Source organism: Manacus vitellinus, unplaced genomic scaffold (assembly GCF_001715985.3).
Source record: "Manacus vitellinus isolate BGI_N305 unplaced genomic scaffold, ASM171598v3 scaffold_11_pilon, whole genome shotgun sequence".
NCBI lineage: Eukaryota > Metazoa > Chordata > Aves > Passeriformes > Pipridae > Manacus > Manacus vitellinus.
The window spans coordinates 7,861,123-7,888,832 of record NW_021938895.1 but is presented as its reverse complement, the minus strand read 5'-3'; the positions used below and the strand labels follow the sequence as shown (position 1 = coordinate 7,888,832).

Here is a 27,710-nt window from a genome sequence, read left to right as displayed (position 1 = left end):
GCCCCCACTCCCATCCTGGCTGAGCCAGGACAGGCTGGGACGGCTCCGCAGCTGAGCCCATGTGGGGACAAGCAGATGCATGAAGGAGGACTGTTACCCTCGTGGGAGGCCCAGGATGGAGCAGGGTCTCTTGGAAAATCTGTGGCCCGTGGAGAGAGGAGCCCACACCGGAGCAGGTTATTCCCGGGTAGGACTCAACTCATGGCTCTGTGGGGGACCCACATGAGTGCAACTCATCTGTTAAATACTGCATCCTATGAAAAAACAACGGGGTGCAGAGACCCCCTGCACCCCATGGAGGAAGTTTTGGGACAGCAGATATCTGCTTTGGGACAGCAGATATGGAAGACCTGCGGCCCAGGAGGGGTGGACCCATGTTGGAGAGGTCCATCGAGGACTGCTTCCCGTGGGAGGGACCCCACAGAACAGGGGAAGGACTCAGAGCTTTGGCCCCTCTGTAGCCCGTGGTGAAGACCACGGTGAAGCAGGAAGTCCCCTTGCAGTCCATGCAAGAGTGACCCACAGGACAGCAGACCTGGAAGACCTGTTGCCCTATGGGAGGAGGGAGAACATGGAAGGAAGGAGGGGTGGTTGGAAAGTGTGTTTAAGACTGTTTTATTTCTCACTCTTTAGCTCTTATCCTGTTAGTAATAAATTTTAGTACCATCCTCATGTTGAGTTTTGTTTTGCCTGTGTGACTTCTCCCAGCTCTTAGTGATTCTATGGGTGCCTAGAACATGGCCACGGTCAACCCACGACTTATAGAAAGATCACTGTGTCCTAAGAGTAGGCTGTTTATTTATAAAAATAAAAAAAAGTATTTTTTTTTAAAAATTGAGTGGGGTGCATGAAAGAATGACCAGCATTAGAGACACTGCATGCCTAAAGTTGGTACCACATGTCATGGTTTGAGACCAAATTGACTGTGTGGAGACTAAACACACTGACGGCTTCCAGGCCAGAACACTCCTAGTCATGGATACATTCATAACAAGAGAGCACTTCCTTGTCCCACAGGACAGATGAGGTGATCCAGAAGAGAAGACATGCAGGTATAACAGTTCCTAACATGATCTCCTGCCTCCTGGAGGGAGATGACATGGTCTGTGAGAAAGCAGGATGGATCAGCACAGTGGGTCCAGCTGTGCCCTGCACAGCCTTGGGATCCCATGAGGCCCCCTTGTTAAAGCCCTGAGGCCCTCCCAGAGCTTCTCAGTGGGTCTTGCTCTACATTCTCTCTTTAAATGTTTTAAGATTAGTAACCTGGAGAATCTACAGAGAAATTAGTGAAATGAAGACTGTTGAATTACAACTTTAGTCATAAGAACTAGTGCTGCAATGGAGAGGTTTAAGATCCCAAGGCTCATCCTATGAGTTCATTGAATGGGTTTTACTCTGAAAATATACAAGGCTCCAAAAATCTGCTCACTGGACTTATTAAAAGGGCCTTCAGTTCTTTTAATACCTCAAGAACGAGCACACAGGAGAAGACACCGCACACATTTCTCAGGAGGTCAAATAACACACTTTTACTGGCAAACTTTAGAAAATAAGGGAACTTGGTAAAGGTTTAAAGGGCAATATTGAACCAAAATAAAGCATTTCACAAAGCATTGACTTAGCACATGCTAACACACACAACTTAGCAAAATTCAACCCATCCAGCTTTAAGTTACCCAAATATCAAGGAGATTAGGAGAAGAAACAAAGAAAGAGAGAGAAGAAGAGAAAAATTACTGCTACCACCCCAGATGCAGCATAGATCCAGCTACCAGGAGATGGCAGGGCTGTGACCACAGGAGGGCCACATGGTGTTGATTTTATCTGCTTTGGCCCCTTGTGGCCACACCCTCCAGGCAGGACTTCTGGCCCACTGGCCACTCTGGGGCTCCAGGGTGGGCTGTGGGCAGTGCTCCTGGTGTCCAGTGACAGACAGCTGCTCTGGGGCTGCCCAAGGAGGCTCCAAGGGGCTGGAGTATGGAACAAGGCACTATTCCACCTTCGTGAAATTCGACCTGTGTCTCCCCGTACACACACACTTGAGTTCGTCCAAGCCAATAATTAATATAATAATCCAGTGTCTCATAAGAGGAGCAGTCTTTCTTCCCCCTCCCTCTACTGATTCTGTCCCATCCCCTGAAGTTCAAGCAGCTCTTTACGCAACAAAATAATAAATCATCTCAAGGCTCTGATTCTACTGAAAATTAATGCAAGAAAAAACTTTTTTCTTTTTACATTATGCAAGTTCCCCAACCTTTTCACCATGCAGATCTGTATGGTTGGGTTATTGTGGAGAAAGAGATGCTTCTCTGAGCACTTCACTTGTGTCAGCTTAATGCTCTGATTTTAACTGACAGGAGGTCAGACAGTTCACACTACCAAGCATCACAGACTAGAGCATATATTATAAGAAACACAACAGACATTAAAATTTGCTACTCTATTATTTTGCTACTACTAATAATAATTATGTTATTGTTGTTATTAGTAGTAGTAGTAATAATAATTTCATGAAGTATTTACAGCTAAATTGTCATATCCATTTTATGTTACGAAGATTAATACCACACATAGAAATCAAAGAAAAAACACACTTCATGATTACATACCTTTTGCTATGCTACTTTCGGTTTACTACATAAACATGCCTTCATGCATAAACAATAAAGACCAGGAAACAGTCCCTTCTACGCTCTTGGCATATATCCATCATCCAAATATGAAGACAAACATTCAGTCAGTCTGCTGTTCCATCGAACTCTTTCTCTAAAAAGAAGGGAAAACACAAGCTTTAAATGTTGCAATTAATAATGTCCAAACTAAAGATCAGGGCTATCAGTTCCATTGCTATACTATTTGAACATTTAAGGAAAAGAGAGCATGAGAGTGCAAAACAGAACAACATAACCAGGAAAACTCACTCATGTAGTCTAAATGTGAGGAAGGCAAAAGACAGAACAATCTGCACCCTAAAGTTTTCAAAGAGTTAGTACTGCAAACAAAACTTAACTGGACCTGCAGGCAAAAAGTAGCCTCAGAAATTATGACAAATGTCAGTGGATATAGCACCTTCCTGGAGTATAAAAAAAACAAAAGGAATGAGGAAACTGACTGCAACAAGGAATCCACTAGTAAGATTTTACAAGAAACAAAGTTTAAAAGGCAAAGGAAGAAATAATCAACATTTAAAAAAAATAAAAACATAGAAAATGACACACATATTTGAATTTTATCTTCATGTCATCTTGATATTTTTGGCAGAAAAGGTTCATTTTTTTGACATTAACTACTCCCAAAACCCTTGCAGCAAGACACCCCTAATTTTCTTCATTAAGTTTTTAATTGAAAAAATAGTTGCCTTCGGTCTCAGCACCACTTACCATAATTCTAACAAGAGTTTGGAAATAACTACACAAGGCAAAGGAAAAGCAGCTGATCCAATCTATCTGAAAGTTATTAAAGTGTGCAATATTATATTGGAAACAACTGAACTGGCAAAAATGTACACCAGTACATTTTAAGACACATAATACAATAATGGGAAGCCAACAATGGATACTCTTGACAAATGTTAACAGAAGGTGTTTTTAAACCAGGCATCATATTTAAAAACTGAAATATAAATTCATGTTATATTGCAATATAAAGTAAGACATGTTAATGGAAACGTGCTGACAGTCATGAACATTATTAATTCAAACAAGAATCCAACAGTTATTCAGAAAGACAAATCAAAAGTACTGATTTAATGAAAAAATGAACTTTACTATCATGGAATGTAAGAGCATACAGTTAGGAATAAAAACTGGACCTATAACTGGGAACAAATAAGGGCAAGACAGATCCAATTATAAAAACAAAGGATTGCTACAAAATATTACAAGAAATTGTTGTGCATATAATGAGAATTGGCAAAATAGAGGTAGAGCAAAGACATCATAGCAGACCTACTGCAGGATGAACACAAGATACGGGAGGAAGCAAAAGGCGGAAGAAGAGGAAGAAAATATCTGTGGTCTTTAGCTGATGTATAGCACCAGCATTTGTTTAATAGTCACAAAGATAAAATGATTACAAATTAGCAGTTAATAATTATGAAGGAAGGACAACACTATCTGTTGAACTTAAAGGCAGATGTTTCAAAGGGCTGAAGTCAGAAGCCCAAAATCATGAACAGCAGTGGGGTGCTGTTCATTTTTGAGGACTGTCCAAGTCAAGTGTCCCATGTTAGGCTATGTGTTTTTGACATTCATGACATCTCTCCTAATGTATTTGCAGCCAGTCCATAAGAAGCCTGTACCATCCCATCAGACGCTGGAAAAACATTGCCTGACCCACAGAATCACAGAAGGGGTAAGGTGGAAGGGACCACAAGTGGGTCTTCTGGCCCAACCTCCCTGCTTAAGCAGGGTCATCCTGGACCACATTACACAGGACTGGACGAGGGAGATTCCACAACCTCTCTGGCCAATCTGTTCCAGTGCTCAGTCACTTCCACAGTAATGAAAGTGAAACTTCCCGCGCATCAGTTTCTGCCCATTGCCACTTATCCCATCGCTGGGCATCACCGAGCAGAGCCTGGCTCCGTCCCCTTGGCACCGCCCCCCCCGCCCCCAGATATTTACACACATTGATGAGGTCCCCTCTCAATCGCCTCTTCTCGAGGCTGAACAGGCCCAACTCCCTCAGCCCTTCCTCCTAAGAGATGCTCTAGTCCCCCAGTCACCCTCGTTGCCCTCCGCTGGACCCCCTCCAGGAGCTCCATGTCCCTCTTGCATTGAGGAGCCCATCCCACTCACCACGAACCACACAAAAACCCACGCCACCACACACACCACCCACTAGAACAGCACTGCGGGCCGCCAGAGAGGCAGCTCTGCCTTGCTCTGTGGGGAGCCAAAAGAGGGGGGCAGAAAATCTCGGAAGCCGCAGCGATTAGCCTAACTGCTTTTCCAATCCCACACCGGCAGGACTGGCAGGATCGCGCCTGCAGCCGCAGTGGGGGAGGGATACGAAGCGGATATGGGTCGCCTGGGCGGTGGAAACGCCGGTGCGGCGCGCTCCCGTCCTCACCGCGCTTCCCGCGGCAGGCAGGGCGGGCACCGGGGGGGAGCCCTTTGACGGCCCGGGGGGGGAGCCCTGACGGCCCGGGGGGGAAGCCCTGAACGGCCCGGGGCGGGAGGGCCCTTACGGGCCGGGGGGATCGCCTCACGGCCCGGACGGGGTGGCCGCGCTGGTAGCGGGTGACAAACGCAGCTCCGACCCCGAACTGGTCGGCCATGCAGAGGGCGCAACGCGATACACCCACCGCCCCGGTGCGGCGGGCACTCGGGACAAAGCGGAAGAGCCGCCACCTCCGCCGCCGCTAGGCTGTGGTTGCCGGGCGCGACTCGCCTGCGCTTCACGGCCACTTCGCAAAGGGGGGGAGTGGCGGCCCGTCACGCGCCGCGCCAGGACCCTCTCCCCGCACGGGTCGCCCTCCGCCCCTCCTCTCTCTCCTCCCTTCGCCTCCCCTCCCTCGCCTGCTCCGCGCGCGCGGGCGGGGCCGTTACCCGGGACAGCTCGGATCCTCTCGTGTGGGCGGGGCGGGACGAAACAAAACGAACGAACCGGAGCGTGAACGAGCCGGGCCGGGACAGGCGGAAGAGCCGCCGCGGGCGCGGCGCGTGCGCGCTGCGGCCCGGGGGGCCGTTTCCGTGAGCCCCGCCGCCATTTTCGGGGGGGGCGGGGCGGGCGCCGGGGGCTCCGCTCGCACATTCCGAGCGGGACAAAGCCGAGCCTGCCGGGGCTCCCACTGGGATGTGCGTTCCTGCCGGTGTTCGCGAAGGCTGAGCCGAGGCCGGACACCTCGCGGGGTGCTCGGGCACGCCTGTTCCTGTGGGCCCGGTGCGCGGGCGTCGCTGGCGCAGCGAGGCGGGAGTTTCAAACTCCTCGGGCGTTTCAAACTCCTCCGCGCGTCTGGGTACTCTTCATCTCGGGCGGCTGCTGAGTTTCCTCTGCGTCAGGGGAGAGAAATCCGTAGGAATTTGAGGAGGAATCTGTAAATGCTTCTGTGCTTCAGGTGCGCAGGTTTATTGGCAGAGTTGTGCTGGGATGGCGCAGAGAGAGGGGAGGAGAGTTTTTAAAAACCTGTTGTGGGCTTTTTTGGTTCCTCCGTCATGTTTTTCCTCCCCCTCCTCCCCCGTGTCATAAATCATACGCTTGGCTCTCTTTTCGACTAACCTTTGCTAATGTGTGAAAGTATCTCTGTATGAATTACATTTCAGCGTTAAATGCTTTCTGTAGTTATTTTTAAGTAGTTGGCTTTTCTGGTTGTGTGAAAAATTTTGTAGAGCAGAATGTAGTCTTAAAACATTGTTTAAAAAACATAAAAGCTGTGTAGTTTTAACAAAGTCTGGCCTAATGAGAAATTGAGACTTATTTTTGGTTTGGTTTTTTGTTGGTTTGTTTATATTTACTGTTAATGATTTTCAGTGATTTCTAAGTATATGAAAATAAATCAAATTCTTTCTCCCTCCTTTGGGAGTTGCCATCTCTCTGAGCAGGTTGGGGGCTTGTGGTAAGTGAAACTCTTAAATAAAATCTGAGTAGACAGATAATTTGTATTAGAAGTAGTTGAGCTATTTGTATAAAGGATCCAGATTAACTACTTTACAAAATACACTCTGAAAAAAGCAAAGACTGGTAGGTCTTGCAGGCTTTCATAGCTCATCCTTAGATATATATTGAGTGTGGATATGGAAAACTTTAGTCCTCAAATAACTATACATTATCGTAATGAAAAAGTAGGCCTTTGGGGTTTTTTTGTTTGTTTGTTTCCATTTTTTATACTTTTTTTCTTTGCATTCCATAAGATTACAAATAATAAAGTGTTTGCAGTGTATTTGTCTTTCCCATCAATTAAGTACCGTATGATATTCCACAAGAGTATTTAGTAATTGACTAACACCGTTGTTTTTTAAGAAATTGTATTGATGCAAACTGGCAGAAACCAAATGACAATATCAGAACGGTATCTCCCTTCTTTGCTAGGTGTTCTCTCACTGAAGCTGAATATCACACTTGTCTTTTGGGAAGGTTTGGATATCTCCCCTGTGCATCAGGGAAAGTGACCATCCTGGACTTCAAGAAATTATACCAAGTATTTGCATGCTTAATTTGTGCTTTTAGCTTATTTTATGTGCTTGAGGTATAACAACAAAAGCAACACATTATGCTCTGTGTCCATACAACTAAAATCAGGTTGAATGATTGTAGTAGTTAAAGAGATGGATTAGAGATGTGATTTCTGTTGAAAGTAAATCTTTATGTGAGAACTTGATTTAAAAGCAACCTGGAATTGATTAGCTGCCTTGCTTTAAAACAGATTTAGAGTATAACAGAATGCACCCTCCAAAGACAGGCTTGCTGCTCTGACAGACTGTGATGATGTTAAAGGTGAGAGACTGCTGACTTGAACACGGTTCAGTTCCTCACGTGTCTTAAGCAGATCTCCAAGCACTGGTAGGTCACTTAGCCATGATTTATTCAAAGAGCATTTTCATTTTTCTCTGTATACAGTAATGTCAAAATCAAAAAGAAAGAAATACAAAACATGTCAGATTTTATTTTTATCTTATAATATTGAGGAGGAAGATGGAAAACAAATAAGCATGAGACAAACCTTGTGAAATAAGACAGTGCAGGAATAGATTGGCATTGTTAGGGGGGAAAGCAGAGTATGTGCTAGAGGCCTTGGTTAGAACTGGCAAAGGGTGGAAACCAGAAGAATAGTGAAAAAGAGGAAAATCCAGTGATGGGGTAGCATGGAGAGTAGTGCTGTGTAAGTTAAATAATTGAGACAAAGAGATATACCACCTAATGGTTGTATGTTTTCAACTGGCGTGCATTATAGGTAGTGCCAGTCACACAATACCAAAATTACCACAATACAAACACACTGATGTGCTTCTGTGGTCAGGGTGTTAAAAATGTCAAAACATTTGTTGGAAGGGACCTCAGGAGCTCAGTGTGCTTCAAACTGAGAAGAGTTGGTGGAACCCTGAGAACTTTGTAACAAACCAGGTCATCCCAGTCCAGTTTAGGGACTCTTTGGCCACCTAAAGTAGCAAATTGTTTGGAAACATGTAACATTTTTCTGATGAATGTATATATTTCTTGCTAATAAATATCTGTACCATCTTGAGCCAGGTGTGCAATCATCCCCTGTGCATCTGGTGCCATAACAGAGTGATGCCTGCTTCTTAATACTGCATTGATGTTAAGGAGTTTTATTCCCGAATTTTGATGACAATCACTGCTGATTCCACCAGTATTGGTTAAAGCAGTAGGACAGTATGCCAGCTGGATGTTAAGAATCTCCAGGAATGGAGATTCTGCAGCCTCTGAGCAAGCACTGCTGCAATACCCTCTGTTATTTTTTCCTGAATTCCAACTTGAATTTCCCAAGCCAGAATCTGTGGGTGTTGACCCTTCTAACATCATCTTGGAATGCTAAGGAAAGTGTCAGTTCTGTTGTGATTGAAAATATTCTTCAAGTAGCTTTAAGCTACCTCTGTTTGAATGGAAAAAATTTAATGTGGATCCTACTTTAAATCAGGAATCCTCAGGAATCCTATGTTTTTTCTTTTTAATAAAGCTTGGATTGTGCTTATGTGTAAGGAACACATGAGACTTGGAAATGAATAATTTTTATTGGGTTTTTTTTTCCTCAGCTGAGTTTGTTTTTATTTGTGTTCAGCTTATTGGTAATGCAGATGTTCAGTCCAAAGAAGGTATTTAGTTATAAACCATCTGTGAACTGGAGTCACTACACACTTAGAAAGCTTGATTGCAAGTGTTCTTGGCTCATAAAAGTAGAACTGATTATGACAAATATATTTCTTTTTCAAACCTTACATTCACATTATGTTACACACATTTCATGTTATGTTCTGAAAGTATTTTACTTTTTTTGGTCTTCACAGGTAAAACCTTCCTTCTGACAACAAAGAAGCTAGAACAATGGGAGTGACTAATCTGTGGCAAATCCTTGAGCCTGTGAGACAACCTGTCAACCTGAGCAGTCTCAAAGGAAAAACACTTGCTGTTGATTTAAGTTTGTGGGTTTGTGAAGCACAGACAGTTAAAAAGATGATTGGAGTAGTTACCAAGCCACATCTCAGGTATGGTATCCATATAAATTATTGCAGCCAAAATTCTTGGTACTGTATAATTTAGGTATGTTACTTATTGAAAAAATTTTAAGATTACCTATGAAATCCATATGATGAGTGTATTGATTCAGTTATTACTTATGTTACATATGTAAAGGCTTTGAAGTGAATTCTAGTTCGACCTCATGGTGAAATAAATATGTTTAAGTCATCCTTCAGGCATTTGAACAACTGTGACGAATATATGTATTTTAAATTTAAAAGACTGACCCGAGTTATGAGCATGTCTAAGCAGCTATAACTTCAAAGCACTGTTTTCTGCAAACAGTGCTGACAAAAATGAAAATATATACAGTTTTTGATCAGTGATATTGGTTATCTCAAGAATACTGACTTACTGCATGGTGTTACATGCTCTTGTGACTTCTATTGAATTGGACGTGATATGAAATATTGGCATCTTCTGAGAATAATTTCTTAATGTATTATGTGCTTATGACCCCAAATGGATAATTAACTATAAAGCTTGAAGCATGACCAAAGCTTACCCTTTTTGCACATAGCACCTGTACAAAATTAAATCCAGAGTAATGGTCTCTCCATGTCAGTCAAAGAGACAAATGTTTGAACTACTCCTTTTGAAAGATTGATCCTGGAGATACTGGAAAAAGCATATGCTGTTTGATATTATTGCTCTCAATTTTACTCTTGTAATAAATATTTGGTCTACTAATGCCTTGCAAAATTCCATCCCTCAGTGATGCTAGCTTGCATATGAAATAAATTGGCATGGCAATGGTATCTGTAAGTCTGTCTAATGCTACAGCATTCAGTCACTTCAGCATCTGATGTACCTGTACTGATAGATTTGGGATTAATATTTGATATAAAAGAATCAATGTAGATATGTGTTTGGAAGCAGACTTTGGATATTGAATGGTTTTTTTATTAAGCCTTTTAAGTTTGCTTACATCTTTACACCCAAGAAAGATTTTTCTTGACCTTACATAGTATTTTATTGGGCATTTTGTCAGGCTGTTTACAATTTCATGGTATAACAACTTCAACCAAAGACAGGGATGTAGGTAAAAGGTTTGTTTATCTTGGGGGCTAGAGAATCATAAGAAGTGGAAGATTGTTCCTGAGGTAGGCTAAGGGATATAAGAAAAATGTTTGAAGAAATCAGGCTTTACTAATAATACAGCTTTGCTTTATTGCAGAAACCTATTTTTTCGGTTCTCTTTCTTCACATCAATGGGAATTAAACTAGTGTTTGTCATGGAGGGAGAGGCCCCCAAGTTGAAAGCAGACACCATGACTAAGAGGAATGAGATGCGCTATGGACCTTCAAAGAAAGTTGGAGCTGCCAGAACAGGGAGATCTTTATTTAAAGCCATGTTAAAAGAGGTGAGGGATCGAGGGCTGTGTTTCAGTGTTTTTGATATGATAGAAAGAAATCTTAACCAAATTAAATACAGGAACTTAAAATAATTAATACCATTTGTTACCACCTACACCTGAAGGTGTGAGGTAACTGAGGTTCTTGTTAATGATCCCTTGGGGCAGATTAGAAAGAAAAGACACTGAATGACCGGGGTGTGCATGTGTGTGTATATATGTGTGTGCGTATATATATATATATGGCAGGTTTATTTTGGAGCAGTTTGGTTGCAATGGAAAGGAGGTGCGTAGCTGTTCTGGTTATTATCTATAGAAATATAACAATATAAAAGTATAAAAATAACAAAATATATAAGGAAAAGTAAAAGAAAGAAGGAATAAGAGTAGATAGTGGAGAGGAAAGATGTCATCATCTGTGGATCCAGAGACAAGACTTGACTGTTGCGATTTAGACGTGCGTTGTTTGAAGTGATGGTCACAGTCCTGATCTGTTGGGGTGAGGGAAACCCACACAACAAAAAGTTCAGTGGGTTAATATACATTCAGGTTCAGGTGGGAACACACAGATACCTCCCCCAGGGCAGTAGAAGTTTTACACTATCTGATGTTTCAACACTGTGGATCGTGCACAGTCCTCACGTGTAAGGCCCCAGAAATGAGTCTGAGGGTACTTCGGGTGGTCATCCTCTGGTGGTGGGTGCACACCCCCTTTGTCTTATGCAAGTCAGAGGTTTCTGCCACCAAAAACTCCCAAGAACCACCCAAAAACTCTCCTCCTCCCCTTCGGTTGGGGTGTGCAAACCTGGCTTCAGCAAAGCACCTACTGCTTTTGCAGCAGATTGTTTGAGTCACCAACCCTTAACATTTCAGTCTCTCACAGCTTTATACACAACAAATTTAAACAGTATTTTGAGATTTGAGGGGACATGCACCTTTGAAGTCGAGCCCTACAGCAAGTGTTCATTGTTGCAGAGGAGGGACAGTGTCAGAAGAATTTTCTCATTTGATATGTTCCCATGCATATTGTGCTAGTAGTGAGCAACAGCCGTAAATGAACATTTATTACAGAAATTTAACTTTATTTTTCTTTTATAGTGTTAATATCGATATTCTTTTTATCTCCCCTGTTAACAATTTTTATCTATTCAAAATTTTATGAACTAGAATTTGTAGACACTCATGGATTCAGTAGATTGCACATATCAATTCATGTTTTATTCTTAAATTCTAAAAAGAATTATTTTCTCTGAAATTTGTAAGAAGTATATATGAATATATATCAGTGTGTCTTATACCGTGGTCCAGTCTTACAAGGCTGACAGCATTGTGCTTTCATGCTTGTTATTCTCGGGAAGTCTGGCACCTGTTGGAAGATGCCTGGTCTAGTTCAGTATTACTGCTTGAGTAAACAGAATTGCTTCACAAAGATAAGTATTCCTTTGTTACTCTTCTTTTGAAAGCATCCTAAATATTTATTTAAAGTGTAAAGATTTCTGTGGAGTAGTGACCATTAATCCTGCTGTGTTCAAGTCCTGGAATTAATACTTAGCTCTCTGTAGGTTGATTATTTTCACTGTTAATTATAGTAAACTATTTTTGCTAAAGTAGTGCTTTTATTGATATAGTGTTGTATAGGCAGTGCAACAGTAGCAGCTTTTATATGCACTTGTGAGAAAATGCATGCTAATAAGTGAATTTAATAATTCATCATTCAATCTCTCCTTCCTTTTGGGTTCCTTCTTTTAGTGTCTTGAACTGTTGGAGTGTTTAGGTGTCCCTTGGGTTCAAGCAGCTGGGGAAGCAGAGGCAATGTGTGCCTACCTAAATGCAAAAGGACATGTCGATGGCTGCATTACCAATGACGGAGATGCCTTCTTATATGGAGCTCAAACGGTTTATAGGAACTTTGCTATGAATGCTAAGGTAATTACCTCGTCCTGTTCCCACCCTCTCTAGACTCTTTACAGAAATGTAAATAGAGAAGGGACTTGAAAAAATTACTTAGATATTATTGCACTTGCTCTCTAGTAGTTGGGTTTGTTTAAAATAGTACATTTACGACAGGAGCATTTTGTTTGATTCACTGGCAATTTGTGTATGGAATGTGAGAGCAAAACTACTGAAACACTTAGGGTAATATTGTCTGTGTTTGTACTGCCCTGTAAAGAGCTAAGTAGCAAACTTTTTTTTCCCCTTTCCTCTTCTACAGTGAAGTTATTGAGTGAAGTAACTGCTTCCCACAAATTTAGCTTTAGACCATGTGGGAGCACTCAGCCTCTTGCGTCTAATAAGTATTCACACACTTCCATCTTGCAATTAATACTGTTAGTCCCAACTGAACATGAGTAGGGTAGAGATTGTGCATCTGTGTCATAACCGATTGTTGTGACAAAAAACCAAATAATTTATGACCTTGAACTAAAGTGTTCATTTATTAAGAATACAATTTCCCAGAAATGGTGAAACAAAACCCCAAATTTCTGTAATTTATAATGTTCATTGGAAAGATTTGTTGAGAAAATGCATCAGTAATGTGAGAAAATCAATAGAACAGAAGAAATGCACTACAAACAATTAACTTCTTAAAAAGATAATTAAAGTTGATGGAAGGTTTTTTTGCTTTGATGATACCATGCTTTAGTATCTTCCTTGACCTGGTTCTTTTCTTTCATTCGACTTCCTTGTCATTTATCACCAACAATGAAAGCAAGCTCAACCTCTCAGGTGTACTTTGTCTGCATATATGTCAGCATAAAAAAGTAATTTATGTGAGTGTTTGTCTGTCAGGCCATCTGTTCCAGCAAAATGGATTACTTTCAGTTGTTGGCTTGTGTAGGAATTTTTTTTTTTGGTTGTTTTTGAGGAAGAGGTGTGTCCTATGTTTTGATTCATGTTAATCTTGTTTTCATGTTGTATTTGAGTCCCTTTACCCTTCAAAGCTTCAGGTGTTTCTTTAGTTCATATCTATATTAAAGTAATAATTTTTATTATTTTTTTCCTTTTTTTAATCAAGTAGCAGATTAAAATGTTTACATGAATTTTAAAAACTGCACTTCCTGAGATGACTCACACAGTCACTAGTACTCGATAATGTTAGTTTTGCCACACTTTTTCTACAGGTAGTAAACAGTAAAAACACCTTGAATCAGAATAATAGAATATACTGAGTTGGAAGGGACCCATCAGGATCATTGAGTCCAACTCCTGGTCCTGTGCAGGACACCTCAAGAGTCACACCATGTGCCTGAGAGCATTGTACTAACACTTCCTGAACTCAGACAGGCTTAGGGTGCTGTGACCACTTCCCTGGGGAGGCTGTTTCAAAGCTCCAACCAAACCACACTCTGGGTGAAAAAAACTTCCTAATATCCAACCTAAACCTCCCCTGACACAATTTCAGGCCATTCCCTCAGGTCCTGTCACTGGTCACTACAGAGAAGAGATCAGTACCTGCCCCTTTGCTTCCCCTCACGAGGAAGTTGTAACTGCAATGAGGTCTCCCCTCAGTCCCCTCTTCTCCAGGCTGAACAGACCAAGTGACCTCAGCTGCTTCTCATATGGCTTCCCCTCCAGAGCCTTCACTGTCCTTGTTGCCATCCTTTGGACACTCTAACACCTTAATGTCTTTTTTACATTGTGGCGTGCAGAACTGCCACAATATTCAAGCTGAGACCACCCCAGTGCAGAGCAGAGCGGGACACTCCCCTCCCTTGACTGGCTGGTGATGCTTTGCCTGATGTCCCCCAGGACACGGTTGGCCCTCCTGGCTGCCAGGGCACTGCTGACTCATATTCAACTTGCCATTGACCAGGACCCCCAGGTCCTTTCCTCAGTGCTGCTCTCCAGCTTTTCGTTTCCCAGTCTATACACACAACCAGGGTTACCCTGTCCCAGCTGCAGAATCTGGCACTTGCCCTTGTTGAACTTCATGTGGTTGGTGATTGCACATCTTCCTAATTTGTCGAGGTTTCTCTGCAGGGCCTCTCTGTCCATAAGAGTGTCAACAGCTCCTCTCAATTTAGTGTCATCAGCAAACTGACTTAGTATTCCTTCAAGTCCTGAGTCCAAGTGGTTAATGAAGAAGTTGAAGAGAACTGGGCCAAGGATGGAGCCCTTGGGAACACCACTAGTGACAGGTCTCCAGTCTAATCTAACTCTTTGTGCCTGACCTGTGAGCCAGTTGCTCACCCATTGCATAACATGGTTATTCAGCTGTATGCTGGACCTCTTGGCTTATTTTACTTTCTTTCAACAGTTGATGCCCATACTTAGAACTTTAAGTTCCGGAATTTTTAATTCATGTGGTATCCATGCATTACATTATGAATTTTAATTGCAGTATATTTTTTTGCTGTTAGACCTCTCTCATGGGATAGACCCATTTCCTGCAGATGTGAGTGAACAGGAGTGGGAATGACAACTAAATGTGACTCAGTGCAGTTCTTTCTGTCATGTACCAGAAATAATATGCAATAAACTCCTCTCGCAGGATCCACATCTCGACTGTTACACAATGTCCTCTATTAAGGAGAAACTTGGTTGTGACAGAGAGTCTTTGATTGGGCTAGCTGTTCTGCTGGGTTGTGATTATCTTCCAAAAGTAAGCAATATAATTGTTTTTTATTAGGTGCTTATACTGTCTTGAAAAACAATAAACTGTATCAAGGGAGACATGCATGCTGACAAAGCTTTATGTAATGCACAATTAATGAGATCTAGTTGAAGAAGATCCTTAGTAAGTCACTGTAAATTTTTTTTTTGAAAGGTTAATCAAAATAGTTCATGAACACCAATCTTTCTAGAATGGTTTTGTATTATTCCAAACCTTTTCTATGGTGGAGATGAAGGCAAAAGTTTAGGTGTTGATTACATTGAGCCAAGGTGTGAGAACTCCATTGTTTGTGAGGATCCCTTATACAAGTACATCCCTGGCAGAGTAGCTGTGGAAAAATGAGAAAAACAGCTTTATCTGTGCTGTTTGGAAGACTCAGTAGTGATAGTTTGGAGCTGTATTTATTAGTAAAGGCAGTTCTGGATGCAGTTCAGATGTATCCCTATTCCATTGTTTGTAAATATATAATTTATGAAGAAGTAGAAGTGATCTATTTGAAACTTTACCTAATTAATCAAGAGGAATGTCACTCAGTACTACTTCATTTGTTTCTTTCTTTTTTTCTCTTTTTTTTTCCTGTAAGCTCTTGAAATCTTTTTTGAGACTTTGAACAGAAGCTGTTGTAATGGCTATTTGAAAGGGAAAGGCAGTGGGATGAAACCTGATTTTCATACAGTTTGTCATTTAGTGACTGCAGGCAATGGTTGCTCCCCTTCAGGCTTGCATTGGATATCTAATTTTTCTTAAATCATGTGTTCCAATTTGATAAAGCTGTTCTTTTAAACAACTGATACTGCTGAAAGAACACAAAACTCTCATTACTTTTGTCTGGGTGTGTTTTTTTAAAATCTTGTTTCTGTTATAGGAATCTTTAAATAGTTTGTTGTTACTACTGTATAAAGACAGAGAGAGAAAAAAAAGTGGATAATCAGTGGTTATTGCAATGGAGCAGCTCCTGGAATGCCCTGTTCTTACATAGTCCCAAAGTGTCAGATAGGTCCTTTGAGTTTTTGCAGCCCCGTGAAGTAGATGAAGACAGAAACTTGTGAGGAAAGCTGAATTACAGGAGTACATTGGGAATGGGGATTGGCAGAACAGGTAAATGAGAATACCACTCTATAATTGCACTTACTTTGTTGCAAATGTATGAAGATAATGCTTTTCTTGCAGAAGCTGAATATCTGACTCTTACCTGAATGTCAGGCTGTAGTCTAATGAGAACTTGGTTTGGAATGTAGATTTATTTTATATGATTGAGTGTATTCAGTTCTGCCATTACAGCTGAATAAAAAGAAGCATAGATTTATTTGTAATGATGTTGTAGAAAACACACTCAATACAATCTTTATATTCAGCTGTACTGATTCTTGGCAAAATAGGGGAAGGATGGAAAGAGGAACTATAAAGCAATATGTGTGTTTTAAATCATGGAATGATAACATAGTTTGGGTTGGAAGGGACCTCTGAAGTTCACTTAGTCCAACCCTTCTTCAGTGAGAGGGACATCTTCAACTAGACCAAGTCACTCAGAGCCCTGTCCAACCTGACCTTGAATGTTTCCAGAATGGGGCATCCACCACTTCTGGGCAATGTGTGCCAGTGTTTCACCACTGTCATTGTAACTTCTTCCTTGTTATCTATTCTGAATCTAATTTCTTTTAGTTTACTACTGCTTTCTCCCTCTTTCTCTGCCTTGTTTTACTTGAGGTGCTATTGAGCATTAGAACATTTTATGCAGCTTGTGTGTTACAGTGGCAGTACAACTGTAACCTGTCACCTTCTCTACCCTTAGAACTTGGTCAAAAATATTTTTCTCAGTTTGTTCTCAACATCTGAGATCACTTTTGTAATTTGTCCTCATAATGATATGAAGGTGTTTTTTGTGAAAATATGAATATTTTGGTCAAAATTATGTAATGTTTCATATTTCTCTATAGGGGGTTCCAGGAGTTGGGAAGGAACAAGCTTTAAAGTTAATTGAGACTCTGCGAGGTCAAAATTTACTACAAAGGTAAAATGGAAATTTACGTAAGTACTTTGATTTTATTCAAAGATTGAATAGTATGTACTTCAGCTCTGAGACAACATTTGTAGCACTTCAATTTAGGGAGGATATTACCACATTCCTTACTTTGTGTTTGTGAAAGGAATTGGGTGCTGTGCTAGGAAAGCTTCTTAATAGTTTTAAACATTAGCTGGCTCATAGGTTTGAGATAGCAGGTGTATGTTGGTAAGTTGGAAAGAAAGTCATAGGGACTGATGAGAGACTTTTGCTGATTTTTAATGGGTTGTGGATCCGAGGATTTGAGATACTGAGTGCTTTCTATGTTTGTTATCATAATGTGTGTGTCAATACTAGAAATCCAACAATTATATGACATACTATAAAAGAACCCTGTTCTACCCCGTAGATTGGAAAACTGTGTTTCTTGGATAGATGCCAGAGAAGTATAAAGAGTATTTTTCAGTGTTTTAATGTGGAAGTTAAAAATATTTCTTGATCCTTTTAGGTTTGATCAGTGGAAAGAACAATTCCAGTATGATGATAATCCACTTTTGTTTGTTAAAAGGGTAATTCACTGTTCAGAGTGCCACCATCCAGGTCAGTATGAAAAGGGCTGAATTTTATTTTTAGCCCAATTGTTTATTTTTTTATTCTGGGGTAGGGGTGACTTTTTGTTTGTTTGATTGATTGGGTTATGGTTGCTTTTTTTTTAATTACTAGCATTAAAAATTACTTTTCAGCTTCTGGACCATCTTCACATTTTCAATATTGTATATATTTACCTTTGTGTAAACACTTTTAAGGCTTGGAACTGCTTTTCTTCAAATTTGAAAATAGTTGATGGCAGATGGAATATCATCACAATGCTGTTGTGGGATCCCAGATATTTGTCTTTTTAACATTTTCATTAAAGAAAGTATACTGTACTGCCCAGCAACTATTTCTTTAGTTGCCTGAATTGGTCCTGCATCAAGGGGACCGAATCCCATTAGCATTGATGGGTTTTGCTGCAGGGTTTTCATAAAAAACAATTAATCCTAAGGAACCTTGTTTTGGAAGCATTTTTGATCAGTGAACTCCTTCAAACCCAGCATTTGGTGAAAGAAAACTTCTTTCAAATATATAAGTAATATATGTTTGCCAGGTTATCACACACTTCTTCTATAATAGTTTTAGGTAAGGTAAACTATTACTTAGGTAATAGTTTTCAACATAAGGTCTGAAACAGTTGAGGGAAAAAGTCTTCAAAAAATGGCATCTTGCATGTATTTGTCAGTTTTTACTGTATACAGAAATGCAGCTGGTGCACTCAATCTGCTTACAGCTGCTATTCACATCAGATTCATATGTGTTCTCAGCTTTGTATTTGTGATATTGGCTTTATATATTTTGAAATTTTGGAAATGCTTTTTCTCCTCACTTTGTGTTTCTGCTGCTATAGGATCATACAAGGAGCACGAGCACAGTGGATGTAAATTCTGTGAAAGCAAAAGATACTGCAAACCCAGTGACTCCAAACACTGCCCTTGTGAATGGCATCAGTTAGAGCAAGTGAAACAAGCAAATGCCGTGGAGGACAATATCAGAAAGTAGGAATGTCTTGAAAATTGAACTGCTTTTCTCTGTGTTCATGTGCAGGGTGATCATTTAGATTCTGCATCTTTCCCATTTCTCTTCAGTTCTTAACACATTTGTTTTACCTGCAGAAAAGCTAAGAGTTGTGAAGGCTTTCCATTCTCTGAGGTAACAAACATAATTTAAATATTCTTTTTTTTTAATCAATTAATTGGAATTTAAATAATCGGCCCTCTCCTAAACTGTCTCTTTTTTGTTTTATCTCAAGGTTATCCAAGAATTTCTAGTAAACAAGAATAAATTGATCAACATAAAGGAATATCGAAGGCCAAATTTGTTGTCCTTTCAGGTATATAACAAAATACTGGATATTCAGCTTTGTAGTTTTTTGTTTATTACTAAGGAAGGTATTTGTGATAATTGTCATCCTCATTGGTAACCTTACTGCAAATAAGAAAGAATCTTGCTACAACATCTTAATATACCTCACTGTTTGAAAGCCTAAAATTGTAAAGCTGATCTTAATCTGACAAGGTGTTTAACAACTGTCTCATTCCCGCTGCTACCACTACACAACTGTGTTTCTGTGGCTTGCTATTGATATCTGAAGAATCTGCCACTGTTAGGGATGACTGTTTTCAGTGAGGTATCATTGGGAATCACACTAACATATAAAAGCACTCTAGATATTTTAAGTTTTCAGTCCTGTGTCCCTACTACATAACTGGCTAAGCATGGTATCTAACAGAATAAAAAAAGTTTCAAAGTTTGAGGTTTGTTTTTTTTTTTTATACTAACAGATATTTGCTTCAGAGAAGATGGAATGGGCCAAACATTATGCTTGTAAGAAACTGTTAGCACTGTTGACACGTTATGATATGATCCAGAGAAAAGCTGGATACACTGACTCGAAACAACTGCAGGCAATAAGGTAATGTAGTTTGATTTCTTGAACTTAATATGTTGACTTCTCCTCCCAGATAAAAAAAAAAAAACCTGTGTTTTTTACGGAAATATGGTTTTCTTCCAGCTTTGTTTCAAGCTCTGTGCTCATTTTTAGTAGAGGTAAAAATTTAGATAGGTACACCAATTGTTGTACTACTGCTGCACAAAATAATCCACAAAGCAGTTGCCTTTCATTCTAAATGGCAGTGCCTGTGTTTTCCTGTGCTTACTTTCTGTTCTGTTTCCTTGGATCTGCACATGAGTTTTACCATTACAGGTTAGATCCTCTGCTCAGGTTCTAAGCAGAAGTTTAATTGAGTTCTGTGGTTCATAATAAGAGCCCAGGTTTAGAAATGAGCATCTGCCGGTTCATTTGTGGTCTCTGATTTGTTATAAGACCTGCCAACTGTTGTACTATATATATATATATATACAAAGCTACTTTTCCCTCAGGACCCCTGCATTTAGGAATACAAAAATGGCCAAGTATCCTGTTACTAAAAATTGACATGCGGGGGAGAAAAGCAAGATAAGCATGTAATTATTTTCCCACAGAATATTTTCCCACCATCCAGGCTTCTGTTACTCAGGGATTTTCTGAGCCAGAATTAAGATCTTCTTATTCTATCAGCCCTTGGTGTAATTTATTTTTTTAATGATCTGATCTTTCCTTAAACTTAAGTAAAATTCTATAATCTACAGTGTCTGTTGGCAAGTTTCAACTTCACTGTGTAAAGAGAATTTTGATTTATTTTAACTTTATCTGATGGTTTCATTTCCCAAATGAAACAGAAATTCCTCCTGCCCCCCTAATTTTTGTATTGCAAGAAGGTTAGTATTTTTTCTGTGTTTCTTGATGCTGGTCAAGATTTTTAGACATTAATTTTGGGGGACAGGAGGGCAGTCAGTAGCAGTGTGATAATATCTCTGCTGGGTTGATGTGTCATAGTCTTAAATTGTTACTTTCAGAGAAGCTGTTATGTTCAATGTTATCTTTCAAAAGATTGGAGAGACTGGTTGGGGGATGCTTTTTGAACAGTTGGCAAGATAAATTACTAGCATTTACCTTGATGAATGAACTCACTGACATTCTTTATAACACCTTCTAGTGTTTCAAGAGTTTAAAAGACAGATAATGTGTGCTCTAGAAGATTTCTTTTGTTAACAAAGTGTTTAAAAATTCAGTAATGGTTCAGCAGGATCAGCATGATCCTACTCTTGACATCTAGGAACCTACTAAATTTGAGTATAGATAATGTTTTTAAAAAACTCTCAGTGACTGACTGTCCCTGCTCAGCTCATGTTCTATTTTCCCTCATCCTCTCACACAAAAGATACGAATGACCCTGTCTGGTCATTCAGAAAGTTACTGTCTATGGCAACAGCCTTCTCTGGCATTAGTGTCTTAAAATCACTGAATTGCTTAGGTTGGAGAAGGCCTCTAAGATCATCAGGTCTAATCATTGACCTGACACTGAAAAGTCCACCAGTAAATTGTGTCCCTCAGTGCCACACCTACAAATATTTTAAACTGAAGGGATGGTGGCTCAACCACTACGCTGGGCAGTCTGTTCCACTGCTTGACCACCCTTTCTGTGAAGAAATTTTTCTTAATATCCAATCTAAACCTCCCCTGGGACAACTTGAGGATGTTTCCTCTTGTCTTGTCAGTGGTTATTTGGGAGAAGAGACTGACCCCCACCTCCCTACAACCTTCTTTCAGAGAGTTGTAGAGAGTGACAAGGTCCTCACTGAGCCTCCTTTTCTCCAGGCTAAACACTCCCAGCTACCTCAGCTGCTCCTCAAAGGACTTGTGCTCCAGAGCCTTCATCAGCTCTGTTGCCCTTCCCTGGACATGCTCCAGCACCTCTGTCTTTCTCGTACTGAGGAGCCCAGAAATGGACACAGGACTCAAGGTGTGGCCTCACCAGTACCATAGAGGGACAATCACTGCCCTGGTCCTGCTGGCCACACTATTGCTGATCCAAACCAGGATGCCATTGACCAAAGTACAGAACCCAGCACTTGGTTTTGTTGAACCTTATAGAACTGGCCTTGGACAATGGATCCAAGCAGTCCAGATCCCTCTGCGGAGCCTTCCTGCCCCTCCAGCAGATCAACACTCAAACCCAACTTGGTGTCATCTGCAAACTCACTGAAGGTGGTCTCAATTCCCTTGTTCAGATCACTAATAAAGATATTAAACAGGACTGGCCCCAGTAGTGAGTCCTGGGGAGCCCCACTAGTGACCAGCCACCAACTGGATATAACTCCCTTCACCGCCACTCTGGGCCCATCCATCCAGTTTTTTACCCAGTGCACTCATCCCAGCCACGAGCATCCATTTCCCCAAGAGAAAGCTGTGGGAAATGGCATCAAAGGTTTTACTAAAGTGTAGGCAGACAACATCCACAGCCTTTCCCTCATCCCCTCCTATAGTAGAAGGAGATCGGATTGGTCAAGAAGGACCTGCCTTTGAGGCAGGTCAGCTGAAGATAAAAAACTGATATAGGAGTCTGCCTTATGTTTATGTGCTACAGAAAGCTTTTTGATTTTGTGTAAATGCTCTTCTGAGCATTAAAAAACTCCAAAAATTTTTAGTACTTGAATCTATACCCCAAATTTTACTCTATAGCTTATACAGAGTAGTAGTGTATTTTTTAAAGATATAGTAATTTCACTATAACAGAAAGATTTTTGTGCTCTGAATCATTTCAAATTAGAATATTGAAACATTTCTAGATAGGTTAGATGTTTTTCATTTCCTGTTCAAAATCATTTAATAGACTGTCTTCTTACAGGATTGTCAAGACACGTGTTAAAAATGGATCACCTTGTTTTGAAATTGAGTGGCAAAAACCAGGTGGGTGTGGTTTCTGTGTACATTATGGGACAAAACAGTTCATAGAAAAAGATAAAAGCATGCTTTAAAGAGAGAAGAACTTGACAACACTCTGAGGCAATGAAATGTTGGTGAGATTGGAAAGTGTTCTATGGAAACAGTAGAAAATGTGCATCAAATTTCACATATCCTGAAGGTGAAAGCAATGCTTGAAAGAGAAAAAGAAATCTACCCAGAAAGCAAGGGACTTGGTCTTCAGCTGCTTTTTCTGGTACATGTTAATGAGACCTGAACTGAGTATCACATTCCTTATTTCACTGTGTACCTGAAGCTGTGACTGTTTACTAGCTAGAACATTTTCTATGCTGCCAGACTCCTACCTGCAGTGAGCCCGTTTGTGCCAGGAGACTGACAGAAAGACTTCACTTGTAGGTAAATCTCAAATATTGTACTATTGACATTTTTATGTGTCTTTGTACTCAAGTCTTTTGTTCTTTGGTTTTTCATACCCTGCTTTGACTTGTGTGTATACACATGTCAAAAGTACATTCATTAATTTTTCAGAGCACTATATTGATCCAGAAGATGAGCCTGTGGAATCATTTGTAGTCACAGTAGAAGAGGAGTCTTTGTTTCAGGCTGCTTATCCTGATGTTGTTGCCCTTTATCAAGTGGAAAAGTCAGAAGTTCTTCAGAAGAAAAAGAAAAGTAAGTGCAAAAGTTTATTTCTTATGAACTTGTGGATCTTGTCAGAATACAAAAAGCAAAAGCAAAAAACATTTCTCCTACTGTTGATCGATATCATGTTTTGTCAAGATGAGGACATGATACCTTGCAGACACTGTGCTTTAATCTTACTATTTTATACTTTAGCACTAGAAAATCCTAACTGTGGTTTATATGCTATTTGAAATGCCCTTTTGTTTTGTTCTTTTTTTTTTTCAGAAGGGAAAGACAGACCAGAAGAAAAGGATATATCAAGTGCTTATGATGAAGTTAGCAATCTTCTATCCCAAGTTAGTTTAAAATCTACATATGGAATTCTTCCTGTGCAACACTCCACATCAGATACAAAACCTCCCCCAAAACATCAGACACAACAGAGAAGTAATGAATCAAAAGATGCAGCATTAGCTGCAGCTTCCTGCAGAACAAGTGTTTGGGTGCCAGCATCAGCAGCTGCTCCTCTGCCTGCATCATCCTACTTACAGAGTGCTTTGGCTGACTCAGTTGTGTTGCCCTCACAATGTACCAAACATTCAGGGATATCATCCTCTTCCTCTGTAGCAGCTGGTTTACAACTGAGCAGTGTTGATGGGAAAGGAACCTTCTTCAGCATTTCACCAGCCCAGGGAGGTGATGACCGAAATCCAGCAGCTGACTTAACTACACACACAGAACATTCGCATCCACTGGGTCATGAGACACCAAGAAATAGCTCAGAATATTCTGGTGCTGTGCAGCCTCATCAACATTCTGATAGTGCAGATGATTTATTTTCCAATGATGCTACAGGACAACTTCAGGAGTGGTCTTTAAGAGAGAGAATACTTAGGAAGACTTCCATTCTATCACTGCCGTTGTCTGAAGATGCAATGCAACGGGAGTCTTTGAAATGTTTTAAACAAACAAAAGAAACATTGAATCCTGATAGAAATTATGTCTCTTCTTCATATCAGTTAAATAAACCAGTGCAGGAAAGTAAAAATGTGCTATCAGAAAACTGTGCAAGTGAATCCAGCATACACATCTGTCAAGATCAGTACAGAAAAGCTGACATCTTGGCAGAAATGATGCTAAAAGACCATCATGTAAGTGGTTCAACATCTCTAGCCCTCAATGTGCAAACAAGAGAAACACTGCATCCTGGGTGTGAAATGCTTCCAGTGTCTCAAAAGCCAGCAGATGCAACTGACTGTCACGTTAAAAAAGCTTGTATTGAAACTACTTGGAAAGCTTCTTCTAAAAAGAGTGTGTGTCAGAACAGACAGTCTTCTAGTGAAGACAGTGATGATGGGCTTGTGAATAAAATCCTAATTTATGAGCAGCAGAAAAAGCAACTGAACCCTGGTCAGTTTAAAAAATGTTTTACAAAGAAAAAGAGTAGCGTTGTTAGTAGCAAAAGGACAAACAGTGACTCAGCCCTTATAACTAAAGGGAAGAAGACAACGACCAATTTAAAGAAAGCTGATGATACTTTCTCATTGCAGGGATGTCCAAAGCCATCCTCTGTAGGGGAAGTTAATTGTTCCCAAAGTTCAGAGCAACCAATTAAGAGGTTGGGTTCTGATCCCACACAGCAAGACAGAAGTGCTGTTCTGACTTACAGATGGGCAGACAGTCCCCTTCCCCTGTCTGAAAGACTAAAAGGAAGAATCAAAATCAATTAGGTTCTCCATAAAATAACAATGAACTATGAACCATCATTTCTTAGAGTTCTTTCTCAAAGTTTCTGCAGTATGCTCTATCAAAGTTTCTCCAATATGCTCTATCAATTTTATGTGGACACGGTTTTGATCAATAAGAAGTGCTGTTACTGGAGCTGAAGTTTGAAACTATAATGTTAACAAAAGTACCAAACAGCTGATTGTAGGCAAGTGCCAGTTATTCTGGACATGGTTACTTTCTGAACTTGATACATAAGCATCAAGATGCAGCATGTAAGGAAGCATGGAGATTTATTTATGAAATAAGGCTTTTTTTCCCAGCCAGTTGGGAGGATTTTTGTATTAGTCTTGCTTATATAAACAGACTTATTAAAATAGTGCCTGCAGTGCTTTGGATACTCTTAATAAGACAAAGCGATGCAGCTCTTTTCAAATGGAATTCTGCATTTTGCTTCACTAACATAATTTTGCAAGTTTTTAAATGGGTTTTCAAATCCTGCCATTCTGCTTGTGCTGACAGTCTCTGAAGGACCACACAGAGACACACAGCAGATGTACCTTGCAGGGTAGCTAAGTTAATATCTGCCATGACCTATAATAAGCTGTTCTTTGAGTGTGTGCATCTTCCAAAGAGTGGAATAAGCTATAAGGATAATTCTGGTTTTGTAGTAGTCATATATATACTATATATAAGGAAATTTGATGGCTGTTTAATTAAGCATTTGTAGTTTAGGGCATATTTTCTTAAAGCAGATTGAAATCCCATCTAACACAAGTTATAATAGAGTGAAAGTTAAGTTGCAGAAAATCTAATTATGACATTGCAGATTCTCTGAACAATATCATGTAATTTTTTTTTAAATTAGTAACTTGAGTGCAATTACAATTTTGAAGGTACTCTTCACACTTCTTTATTATAGAAGTAATCTCTGTTCATACACCAAAAAAAGTTGTCTTCAACAGCTTATTAGGAAATGCCTCCTTATCTACATTTAAGCATTTGTAACTTTTTCTATGCACCAGCCAGAAGGGAGGCCACACTTGCCAAGATATATTGTTAATAGTAGAAATTTAGAATATCCATACCTGAGTGAAAATGTCAGTTCTTTATTCATAAAGGTCAAGGACCAAGTTCAGAAGCTAAATTTCAGATGTGTTTAAGGAAGACATAGGAGTCTATATATAATTATAATATAGATAATTAGCCAAAATAGTAGTTTCTTAGTTTCCTCTGTGGGTAGATGGAGAAAATTTATTTATAGTTGATTTTCCAAATGAGATGTATTGTGGAAATGAGCAAAAAATCCAAAATATTGGAAACTTATTTTCAGTTTTGAAAATGGTCTGTCTCTTTTGGAGACTCTAAAGCACTCTGATGTAAGAGGGTAGCTAGAAGAGTAGTATTGTGAAGGAGAATAACAGTAGCAGTCACCTGGGGACTGTATTTTGAGAGATTCATAGCATCACACAATGGGTTTGGAGTGGAAGGAACCTTAAATATCATCTAGTTCCAACCCTCCTGCCATGATCAGGGAACCATTCCTTATGCAGTGGTCAGAAATGAAGAGATCTGAGTAGAGGTTTTTTTGTGAGCAAACATTGTTATTGGTTATGTATTATTTTTTTTCCTTGCTGATAATTTTGAATACTGAATACTAGAATCAAGAGTATGAATTTTCATTAATAAAAATGCCAACATCACGTGAATTGCCTCACTTTTGTTGTCTCCCAGGGTATGGGAATGTGCTCTTTTGTTGGGGAGATCACACAATTTCACCCATGGTGTGTGAATTTCTGTGGTTTAGAGCTTTCTTTAGGGTTAGGAGGCCAGAGTGGTTTTTGGAGGGATTTTTGTTTGTTTTCCAAATCTGCTTGAGATGACTGCTTTAATGGATGATTTGCTGAAAATACTGTGCCAGAATTATGACAAGTTCGTGTTTTGTTGATGAAGGAAATCAGAAGTGAGACGTAATCATAAGAACTGCGGAGAAAAAAAAATATATTGTTGATTATTGCTACTAATTAACCTGGTTTCACAAGTACAGTTCAAGCATGAAAAGCAGAAAATGTTCAAATTTTTTCATATGCAACGCATCCTAATTTTGTTTTCTGCCACTACTTTAGAAGCAACAAATAGATGTGAAAAAAACCTGTGGAGGATGCCCTCTCTAGGCTGTAGCTGCTCATGGCAGCAAATAAAATCATTTATCATTGGGGGTGACTGTTGCTTGAATTAAACCTGTGATTCGTTACAGAAGGGTAATTACAGTTTTTAAAGTGTTTTGGTTTCTCATCTTTATGTAATTTACTCAATCTAAGGATTAGGGATGATTTTTCTTTTGGAGCTTTTTTCTGTGCTGACTGCTTTGCAACCTCTCACGCTCATGAGAATGATGTTTAAATGGAGGGGGCGTAACACAACTTTCTTCTGCAGGAAATATTCCTACAAAATTATGGTAAACTGCCTGTAAGAATAAATCAATGCGATTCATCAGCCTGATGAGCCTGAACAGATTTTCATTTATCATCTGTCCTGAGCAGCCCAAATAGGTTCTATCAGGGTGCTTCATCTAAAGTAATAAATATATACCAGCTGTGGGAGTGGGGTAGGTAAAGGGCATGTTGTTCTTCAAGTACTTGTCTGAAAAGTTTTCTGCACAGATACTGTTATTCTACTAGTAAAGTACTCTAATAAAGAGAACTGTCAGTACTATCAGTCCTGATGTTGGCACCCCTCTAGCTTGAATGATTTCTGTGGAGACATAGAGCAGAGCCAGAGGGTCTGTCT

At 40.0% G+C, this 27,710-nt stretch overlaps 2 protein-coding genes across 8 annotated transcripts in view; one reads left to right on the top strand and one right to left on the bottom strand.

Annotated features, from left to right (window-relative positions):
• SMC6 (structural maintenance of chromosomes 6) overlaps window positions 1-5,600 on the bottom strand; it is a 39,251-nt gene extending 33,651 nt beyond the window's left edge. Inside the window, exons 1-2 of the mRNA XM_029965845.1 lie at window positions 5,553-5,600; window positions 2,610-2,766 (exon numbers count right to left, since the gene is read on the bottom strand). The gene's annotated coding sequence lies outside the window, so the exon portion shown is untranslated. The remainder of the gene's footprint in view (window positions 1-2,609; window positions 2,767-5,552) is intronic.
• Window positions 5,601-5,929: 329 nt separating this feature from the next.
• Window positions 5,930-26,896, top strand: GEN1 (GEN1 Holliday junction 5' flap endonuclease). 7 transcript variants are annotated; one of them, XM_018088806.1, is made up of 16 exons: window positions 5,930-6,061; window positions 7,033-7,141; window positions 7,367-7,437; window positions 8,967-9,164; window positions 10,376-10,562; window positions 12,303-12,479; window positions 15,046-15,156; window positions 17,106-17,179; window positions 17,679-17,770; window positions 18,615-18,762; window positions 18,880-18,916; window positions 19,017-19,097; window positions 19,549-19,679; window positions 22,495-22,556; window positions 23,100-23,243; window positions 23,481-26,896. In XM_018088806.1, exons 4-16 carry the CDS (start codon window positions 9,004-9,006, stop codon window positions 24,923-24,925), a joined length of 2,850 nt encoding a protein of 949 aa, XP_017944295.1. In that variant the 5' UTR covers window positions 5,930-6,061; window positions 7,033-7,141; window positions 7,367-7,437; window positions 8,967-9,003; the 3' UTR covers window positions 24,926-26,896. The 7 variants fall into 7 exon arrangements, with proteins under 7 accessions (XP_017944295.1, XP_017944296.1, XP_017944294.1 ...); XM_018088807.1 differs by lacking the exon at window positions 7,033-7,141; XM_018088805.1 differs by lacking the exon at window positions 7,367-7,437.
• Window positions 26,897-27,710: the final 814 nt, after the last annotated feature.

Excerpts from the sequence above, each read along its gene's own strand:
- GEN1 (XM_008931272.2), top strand. The coding sequence starts at position 9,004 with ATGGGAGTGACTAATCTGTGGCAAATCCTTGAGCCTGTGAGACAACCT. Across the intron at positions 12,480-15,045 it reads ACTTTGCTATGAATGCTAAG|GATCCACATCTCGACTGTTA; the intron begins GTAATTACCTCG and ends CTCCTCTCGCAG. Across the intron at positions 19,680-22,494 it reads AAACAACTGCAGGCAATAAG|GATTGTCAAGACACGTGTTA; the intron begins GTAATGTAGTTT and ends GTCTTCTTACAG.